This window comes from Moschus berezovskii, chromosome 2 (genome assembly GCF_049115385.1).
Source record: "Moschus berezovskii isolate FMDL1 chromosome 2, NW_MosBer_1.0, whole genome shotgun sequence".
Classification (NCBI taxonomy): Eukaryota; Metazoa; Chordata; class Mammalia; order Artiodactyla; family Moschidae; genus Moschus; species Moschus berezovskii.
The window spans coordinates 132,089,541-132,098,918 of NC_142461.1; the positions used below are offsets into that span (position 1 = coordinate 132,089,541).

At 31.8% G+C, this 9,378-nt stretch overlaps 1 protein-coding gene across 4 annotated transcripts in view; it reads left to right on the top strand.

Annotated features, from left to right (window-relative positions):
* GULP1 (GULP PTB domain containing engulfment adaptor 1) overlaps positions 1 to 9,076 on the top strand; it is a 342,256-nt gene extending 333,180 nt beyond the window's left edge. For 3 of the 4 annotated variants that reach the window (XM_055396912.2, XM_055396908.2, XM_055396911.2), the window contains exon 12: positions 6,959 to 9,022. In XM_055396912.2, the coding sequence (XP_055252887.1) occupies positions 6,959 to 7,030 (72 nt within the window). In that variant the 3' untranslated portion in view covers positions 7,031 to 9,022. Of the gene's footprint in view, positions 1 to 6,958 lie in introns of all 4 variants that reach the window. The other variant, XM_088830780.1, reaches the window with a different exon arrangement.
* The last annotated feature ends 302 nt before the right edge of the window (positions 9,077 to 9,378 follow it).

Consider the following 9,378-nt stretch of genomic DNA (forward strand, 5'->3'; position numbering starts at 1 on the left):
AGCTTTGTAAGAGTGAAATCAGTCTTTTAAAGGAATCATTGTAAAAGAGGTCAACTGTATGGTTATGGATGGAAACTAAACTTTTGACCACATTGTAGTATATACAGAAGTTGAAATATAATGTTGCACACATGAAATTTATATAATGTTATAAACCATGTACCACAATTAATTTAAAAAGATTAAAGCTGATAGCTAAAACCAAGAATTCCAAAGAAGCGGGGGATGTAAAAAAAGAAGGAAGCATTGTGTGCTCTTCTGGGCTCTTACTGAAGCAGCAGACACCAAATGACCTCTTGTTGAGGAATGTGGTCCAGTTGCATTTTCATTTCTTTCTCTCCCTTTTATTTTTCAATTCTGAATTGTTCTGAAAGTTTGACGATATTTTGTATAGTGGGCCATGATTAATAATTAGCATTATAAGCACTATAATAAGGTCTTCTCTTTATATTTCCTTTTATATCTTGATGAAGTTTTTATATCCTATTGTTCACCAAAAAGACAATATATATGTGGTAGAATGCAGTCAGAGATCAGCTCATCATATCAATCAGCTTACGTGAAGCTGACTGAAAAGATGTGATAAAGAGAAGATGTGATCAATTTACTTATTCGGCCTGGACAATATACTCACTTTTCTGTGCTTTATTTCCTGGAAAAAAAATTAAGGGGTGGATTATGATCTTCTAACACTGATAAAACACTGCTTCTTAGAAAGATCATAAATATCCTTTCACTGATTTTGAACTGAAGGTATGAAGCAGTTTTTAAAGTATTATGTGATTTTCCTTATTATTCCAGATGTGATAATACCTATCTTAAAAGTTGGATTGTTTAACATATCCTGAGATTTTTTAAGAATATGTTAAAAATTTCTCAAGTTGAATGATTTATAATTCCCTTTTGCATAAAAAATACTTTAAATCCTAATACTGACTTAAACTTTTATTATAACATTTCATAAATACTTACAAAAAGTTGAAAATCATTTTATCCTTATAGACCTTATATAACTGTTAATTCAAAACTTATCAATTAAAAGCAAAATTATAGCACCTAATAAAATTCTAATTGCAAACTTTAATATAATAGCATGGATTATTTTACTCAGCTGAAGCTAAAACCACCATCAAACTTCTGTTGATGTCAGCATGTATCTTATTTGATGACAGTTTCTGCATATCTTTTCTATAGTTCAAATACTAAGAGACTTCATGCAAATAGTGCATGATTATTTAGTGATAATGCTGTATTTATTTCACATGAAAATAATTTGTTTACCTTTTCATTAATTTTTCAATTATGCTTATTCTACCTTGGCGCTAATGTTTTTGTAGGAACAGACAAAAACATGCACACTGATATGGTAGTATTTGTTCTCAAAGGTTATAAGAACCACAAAGAATTACTGCTAATGTTTTTTTAGATTTTCACACAACAAATGTTTTCTATAGACATTTGAAGATAAGCCTACATCTCCAGATTTTTGTAGAAACCTAGTTTGAGCAACACTGTATTGGAATGATTTAACATGTGTTAGATAAATAATGTTACACTGTGGTATTTTTGCTTTTGTTTTTGTTATTTCTTAATGTCTTTTTCATTTTTTTCTGCTTTCATGGTTGGTAGCGCCAGAGATGGTTGGTATATCATTTTCATATTTTAAACAAGTTATGGCTTCTTGAAGTTAAACCTTAATATTTGCATGCTTTATTTAATAAATACTCAAATAGCAGTTCACATGGATATGTCTGATTATTAGTTGTGTTTAAAGAGGTTTATACTCATATTTTGAAGTTTTTTTTCAATGAATAGGTCACTATTGCATTGTCCATCTCATTGTTTGTCTGTTTCTTTTAATCCATGATTTATTTGCAAGTTTAATTGAACTAAAGTAAAATAATATTTTATCTAAAATCTATGACAGCTTTCGTTATTAATCTTGTTAGCCTGATTAATTGAATGCACACATTTAGTTACTATTTTTATCTTTGCATATAATGTAAAAACTTAATACAGTATAGGTGCTAATGGTAAACAATCCTCCTGCAATGCCAGGAGACATAATGGGCTTCAGGTTGGATCTCTGGGTCGGGAAGATCCCCCAGAGAAGGGCCTGGCAACCACTGCATTATTCTCACCTGGAGAATCCCATGGACAGAGGAGCCTTGTGGTCTACAGTCCATAGTGTGGCAGAGTGAGCACAACTGAAATGACTTAGCGTGCACGCATATAAATTATACTGAGTTAATAAGCTTACTGAAATTTTGGATTTTACTCTTTTATTTACAGAGGAAATCGAAGAAACATCTAATGAATGCAAGAATTTAAGCAGAACTATTAAGCCATATTTTTTATAAATTGTTAGAAAATTAGATATTTATTTGAAATCAATTATATGGGTATCTGATTTGACATAATTTACATTTCTCATTACATGTCACTGGCAGGCAAATTAGTGTAATAGTATTGATATCCCAGAAGTGTACCTTATTCATTATAATAATTTAACATGTTAAAAAAGGACCATGGTAAGTCAATGAAAGATGAATGAATTTTGCATTAAGTGATGTTAATTCAACTGGCTAATAATTTGGAAGATCAGTGTATAGCTGAAATATACAACAAATATTCAGATAAATTTTGGAAGCCTTGGGTAGTTTAAAATATTTTAAATTCAATTACATACTTATCAGACTTTTGAATTATAAAGAAATTTTTAGAAGGAAAATATGTACATGCAGTCTCTTGTAGAAAAACTTCTATACTTCTTTTAATTTTGTTTTAAAAAGTATAACCATATTGTGTATATATAATTAAGTAGACAAATGATAAGGAAACTAAATAATCAACAGATAAAAAAACATTTGCTCACAAAGGACCACAAATGGCTACGTACTTATAGACATGTTAAATCTAATCAAAGACAACATACAAATTAACAGCTATAAATGCTATTTTAGTTCAGCAAATTAAGCATTTTATTTTTTACTAATATGAGTGCAAATGAAAGTGTGATGAAACAAGCATTCTAAATCATTGCTGGGTCAGATCAGTGCATAGCATCCCTCGGGCAGTAATTTGTTGCTAATACATGTATTTCTATGTGGTATCAAAAATTTTAATGCGATCTCTCCTGAAGAAAAAATAACTATGAATATGGAAACTCTCTATGCATAGAAACATCCAATAAACCTTATTTAAAATTATAAAATACAGGAAACAAGTCAAATTAAAATTAATAAAACATCATAAAATCATCAAATTAGTTTTACATGGACTCAAAGAAATATGTTCTGCTAAGATTAAAAAAATAGAATACAGAAATTTATATATAATGTATGTAATACATCAAATAAATGTTATATGTAATATATAATATATTATTAAATTATTTTTTAAATTTATAGGTAGAAGAAAGGGAGATTCAAAGGACATACTTCAACATGTTAATTGTTACATATGAGTGGTTTCTTTCTTCCTTGATATACTTTTCTATTTCAAAGTAAGAAAATACAATTTGGGAAAACATTTTATATAACATACATTGTTAATAATAACAAAATCATTATTTTGTGTAGTATTAATTATAGTCTCCATTCCATCCCTGGATAAGTTAAATAAGCCTTATTTTCATTCAGAAGTTTAACATTCAAGAGGATATGGAACTTTAGAAGGACTGAGCATTTGTTAAATCATGACTTACTAAATGAGACCTAGAGAGGAAGGGTCAGAAAATCTGTGGAAAATTTTATTTTAGGAGGAAAGAAAACCAAGAAGCCATGTGACAATATGTCTGTCAAAAGAGATAATTAAGTTAATCTAAAAGGATTCTTATAAAAACTTGGAGATATTCTTGTAATTAATATACAAATATTTTTGCTGCTCTTGAAATAATGATCAACGCCTATCTTACTTTGATTACTATTCTGCTTTTCCTATAGTAATAGCACATTGATAAATTATATTTTCGGGGTAATTAAAGTGATAGTGGTTTAATTTCAGAATTAACTGATAACATTTTTAAAACAATGATATCAAATCTTTGCAAAGGTAATATATAGCCACAGTACTTGTCTATCTATCTAATAATATTCCAGAAGATGATATAATACATAGATCCTCAGATATCCAAATAAAATATTTTAAAAAGAACTTTATTTACAGTATTTTCATTTAAAGTATTGACTTCTCTATTTGGCAGCTGTTTAAAAAATATGCATACAGGTGGCAAAATATTTCTGCTTGTGACAAGAATAGGCTTTTAAATAAAAGGTTAAGTACTCTGACTTTTACTTAACTAAATAGAATTTGTATTTCAAATAATGAGAAGTAGTTTTGAAAAACCATTTAAGTGATGGTATTGCCATGTGGACTTTATGCTGTAGACATAATGAAGAGCATTCTGTAAACACTAATAGCAAAAAAGGTGAGGCTTGCATTTTGTAATGATCTCTTTCTCTATATGATACTGTTTGCATTGAACTTATAATAAAAGTACATTAGATACCAATTCTATATGAAGGTGACTCAAATTCCTCAAATTCATTTGAGGAAATACAAATGAATATGCCTTTGGCTGGCACCCGGATAGATGCCATCTAATTAAATGAAAGACAAAGCAGAACAGAGGACAAAAGCCTTCTCTTTGAGAGAGATTTTCTTTTCCTCAAGAACAGACTGCTGTCTACATTTCCTTTTATGGGCAACGGTGGGTATGGGAGAGATAGTAAGGCCAGAGATGGTCCATCATTCAGTTACTTCGTGCAGAAAAGAAGAGAGCTTTGAGAAGAGAAGGACAAAATCCTTTGCCACTGAATTTTTACTAAAACTCTTTGAAAAAAAAGTTTTCACCGCAATTGGGTCCTTGCTATTAATAAATTAAAGGCAGTTTAACTTCCAGAAGCATTTAAAACATGCTACGAGAAAGTGTTAGCCTCTCAGTCATGTCCAACTCTTTGTGACCCCATGGACTGTGTAGCCCACCAGACTCCTCTGTCCATTGGATTTCCCAGACAAGAATACTGGAATGGGTTGCAGTTTCCATCTCCGGAGGATCTTCCCCACCCAGGGATCAAACCCTAGTCTCCCACATTGCAGGCAGATTCTTTACCATCTGAGCCACCAGGGAAGATGCTAAAACATGCTGGAGTGAGTGGGATTCAAATAATTTGCAAATGCAAGCAACTGCAAAACCAGTTGTTTAGTCGCTCAATCATGTCTGACTCTTGAGATTCCATGGACTGTACCTTGCCAGACTCCTCTGTCCATGGTATTTCCCAGGCAAGAATGATGCAGTGGGTTGCCATTTCCTTCTCCAGGGGTTACCAAGCCCAAGCTTGCTCTGCTCGCTGCACAGTATGCCAATGAATCCAATCCTTGAGTCTAGGAAGAAAATTTAATCAGGGAGCTGGCAGACCAAGAACATGAAAAGCTAACGCCTCAAAATAACTATCTTCTTGGGGTCTGGATGCCAGGTTCTTTTATAGATCAGAGAAAAAGAATCAATGAGGAGTTAATATTAAAAGGCAGAATAGAGAGGGAGATGCAGTGGGAAGTAAAGTGAAAGGGTCTTCAGTCTTGCAAAACATCTCCGAGGGAATGTCCAGCCTTCAGAAGGGCTGTGTTAATCTCTTCTATTCACAGGTGGGCAGGAACAAACTGTCTCTCTAAGAGCTAAACAAAGGCACTTTAGTTTACCATCAAGCAGAGGGGCAGGGTCCTCCAGGCCAGCCATTTAGTATGATTATAATAATAAAAGCAAGTCAAAGAAACAGTTTCCAACATGGAGTCAGAGTTGGCTTCTTCCCTGCAACACAGGGAATATTCTCAATGCAGAGACTGAACCAGCATCTCCTGCATTGGCAGGTAGGTTTTTTACCACCGAGTCACCAAAAAGCTGTAGAGGAAGCTTTTTCCATGGCAAAGTGGTACAGCACTGCAATTCCCAAATGCAATGCAGTTTATTTTACCAGGCTCTGGGCAGTGAAAGGTGAACACCTTTCACTGAAAGAAAGGTGAAAACTATTAAACTGTCATCAACTTGAAATCTAGCTATTGTGCTTATACTTAAATGAACGTTGACCTTTAAAGTCAAGGAATCTTTTTAAGCTACAGTAGAATGACATAAAGTAGACTTTATTGAAAATAAACGTTTAAGTCTTAAAATTAATTCCACATAGTTCTGTTTTCTTCTGTCTCTTATGGATGCTCAGTTCAGTTCAGTTGCTCAGTCGTGTCCGACTCTTTGTGACCCCATGGACTGCAGCACGCCAGGCTTCCCTGTCCATCTTGGTGCCTACTCAAACTCATATCCACAGAGTCGATGATGCCATTCAACCATCTCATCCTCTGTCATCCCCTTCTCCTCCCACCTTCAATCTTGCCCAGCATCAGGGTCTTTGCCAAGGAGTCAGTTCGCATCAGGTGGTCAAAGTATTGGAGTTTCAGCTTCAACATCAGTCCTTCCAATGAATATTCAGGACTGATTTCCCTTAGGATGGACTGGTTGTATCTCCTTGCAGTCCAAGGGACTCTCAAGAGTCTTCTCCAACACGACAGTTCAAAAGTATCAATTCTTCGGTGCTCAGCTTTCTTTATAGTCCAGCTCTTACATCATAGATGACTACTGGAAAAACCATAGCTTTGACTAAACGGACCTTTGTTGGCAAAATAATGTTTCTGCTTTTTAATATTCTGTCTAGGTTGGTCATGTCTTTTTAATATGCTGTCTAGCTAGCTTATGGGTGCTAATCTCATGTATATTTAAAACATTTAAAATGTTAATGGATATAAAAGTGCTTGATACAAATTTGACAAGTCAACATTTGACATATAATTATTTCTTTTTTGATCAAAGCATGAAGATTTCAACTTTTGTTCATAGTCTTTTTCATTTACAGATTTTTTTTTTTTGTATGAGCATTTCCTATTTTAATGATTTTATTTTGTTTTACAGGAGGGGTTCAAAATGGGACTAACTCTTGAAGGCACAGTATTTTGTCTCGACCCTTTAGACAGCAGGTGCTGATGTAAAGAACAAGAGGTCCTTGTTAAAACTGAATCTGTTAAAGTTGTTTTGTATATGTATATATATATATCAGTCATTATTACTTATGTCAGGTATTATAAATGTGCCAATATATTTTTGAGTCTCTTAACTTTTTGAGAATTATTTCAGTAAAATTTCCTGATGCATTCACTGTTGATCTGTAACATTTTGCTTTAAAAACTCACTGTAAATTAAATCATACTTTTATGTTCCTTTCAGTTTGTTTGTAGAAGAATTTATAATTGAAAGACAGATTATCCAAATATCTGCCTTTGTCTGAGTTCTAAATAATTAGCTTCTTCAAATTTATGTTCAATCTCTAGGCTGCTAGTTTATTATTAATTTCCCAAAAGCCATACCTAAATGATACCTTTCAGAATCCTAAGAGATATACCAATGCCAAACTAAATATTTTCTATATTCAAACCAATAAACATGTTCCCATTCATTAGACATATCATTTTATGTATGAAGTGTTGTTCATATTATTGGGAAAATGTAAACTTTGAATATAACATCACCATATCATTTTTAACAGGTAAAATAACAGAAATATAAATCCCAATAATTAAACTAAAGATGTTTAGAGTTGTTATTACCAAGTTCAAGGTAATAATGTTAGTTATTATTATCAGCTATGCTCTAAATATTTTATTTCATACATAAAGATTGTGGAAAAATGAAAGCTTGCTATTCACAAAGGACTTAAAATTTAGTTTCTATCAGGATAAGTTACATTACTAAACATCTTAATGTCATTTGATCTGATGTTTCCTAAAAATGATTTGGTATATATACTGTCCTCAGTTGCAGCATCTATTACCCATATTTACTTTACCAAATGAATTTTTTCTCACTGAATAAGACTATTCTTCTTATATTTCTCCCTTGATTAAAATATTTTCTCACCAAGGTTTATTTTGTGATAGCCCATTAATTCTGATACTTTAAAAAATCTATGGCACCCTTTCTTTATGAATTATCAATATTATTTAGCAAATTTAATGTTTTCTCTGTTAAAGTCAGGATTTCATTTTTGAAATGAATGGAATTACTGTTCAGTTTAGTCTTTAACCTGAACAATAACATTTTCTTGCACCTGACTCTTGTGCTGGTAAACTTCAGCTTTTTTAAAACAAAAAATTGTTTTCTACATCTTCACCCGTTATGTAACAGACTCTAATTTTATGGAGCACAGCAAAAATTTATGGTCAGATATATAATTTGGTTCATCTCATTATAAGAAAAGTAAATTAAATTAATGAAAACGTGAGCTTAGAGAGAAGGTAGATCTCAAAAATTTTTCTTTTCTTTTAGTCATGGGAATTTTCTTCATGTGCTAAAGGTACATTTTCACTAGGAACAGAAATTAAATATGCTTATGCAATATTATATTTGTATGTATCTTCATAATATTCTATGGTCTATATAAGCCTTCCTGTTTGTTTTCTGTTATCTGTTCAGTTGTACCTTAATTAGAGGGTAGTATATGTTTCATAGAGAAGAGTCTTTATAATTTTGTTTATCATATAGTATTTTGGAATTTGTATAATGAGGATGTTTAGAAGCCCTATCAATGGCTTTTTTTAACAGATAGAATTTGTATTTTATTGTACTTTAAAAAGCTTTATGTAATAGGTATATATTTAGTGGCAATTTATTATCAATGGCAACACAATAGAGTACTTTGCACATTTAAAATAAGTTACTTTACCAATTTTTAAAGGTAATCAATCCTGCTACTGGCATGATTAAATAGTATATATAATTGGTCATTAATTATGAACATTTTATTTCACCAGTGCATTTTTATGAAGATCCAGTTGCAAATTGTATTTCTATGTAAACTCAATGATATGTTTGATTTTGCTGAGAATAAATGATTTTAAATAAATTAAATTGTATAATTTATATTTGTATATATTATAACTCATTAAGTAATATCTAATTCATTTAGAAACATTCTGAAGCTAATTTCATGCCAGATTTTACTGGTTGTAAATTGGTGCCAAAAGAAAGACAGAAGGAGAAAAAAGGAGGCAGAAATTTCTTACAGCCCACACACATTCTAGCTTTTTGATCAAACATCATTCTGTTGTGAAAACAGGAGACTTCATCTTGCTGGTGAGAGAGGTCATAGTTTGCTTCCTTTTACCAGAAGCATCTGGTATAATAACTGTATTATGTAAACATCTCTTTTCAGAATGGAGAGCTTTTTTATCCTAGTAATAGAAAGGATATGTTGCTGATAGTCTTATAAAGGTGGACCTGATAATAGAATTTAAGTTGTGGCTAATTAGAACGTCATAAAGTTTTGAACCTATTTA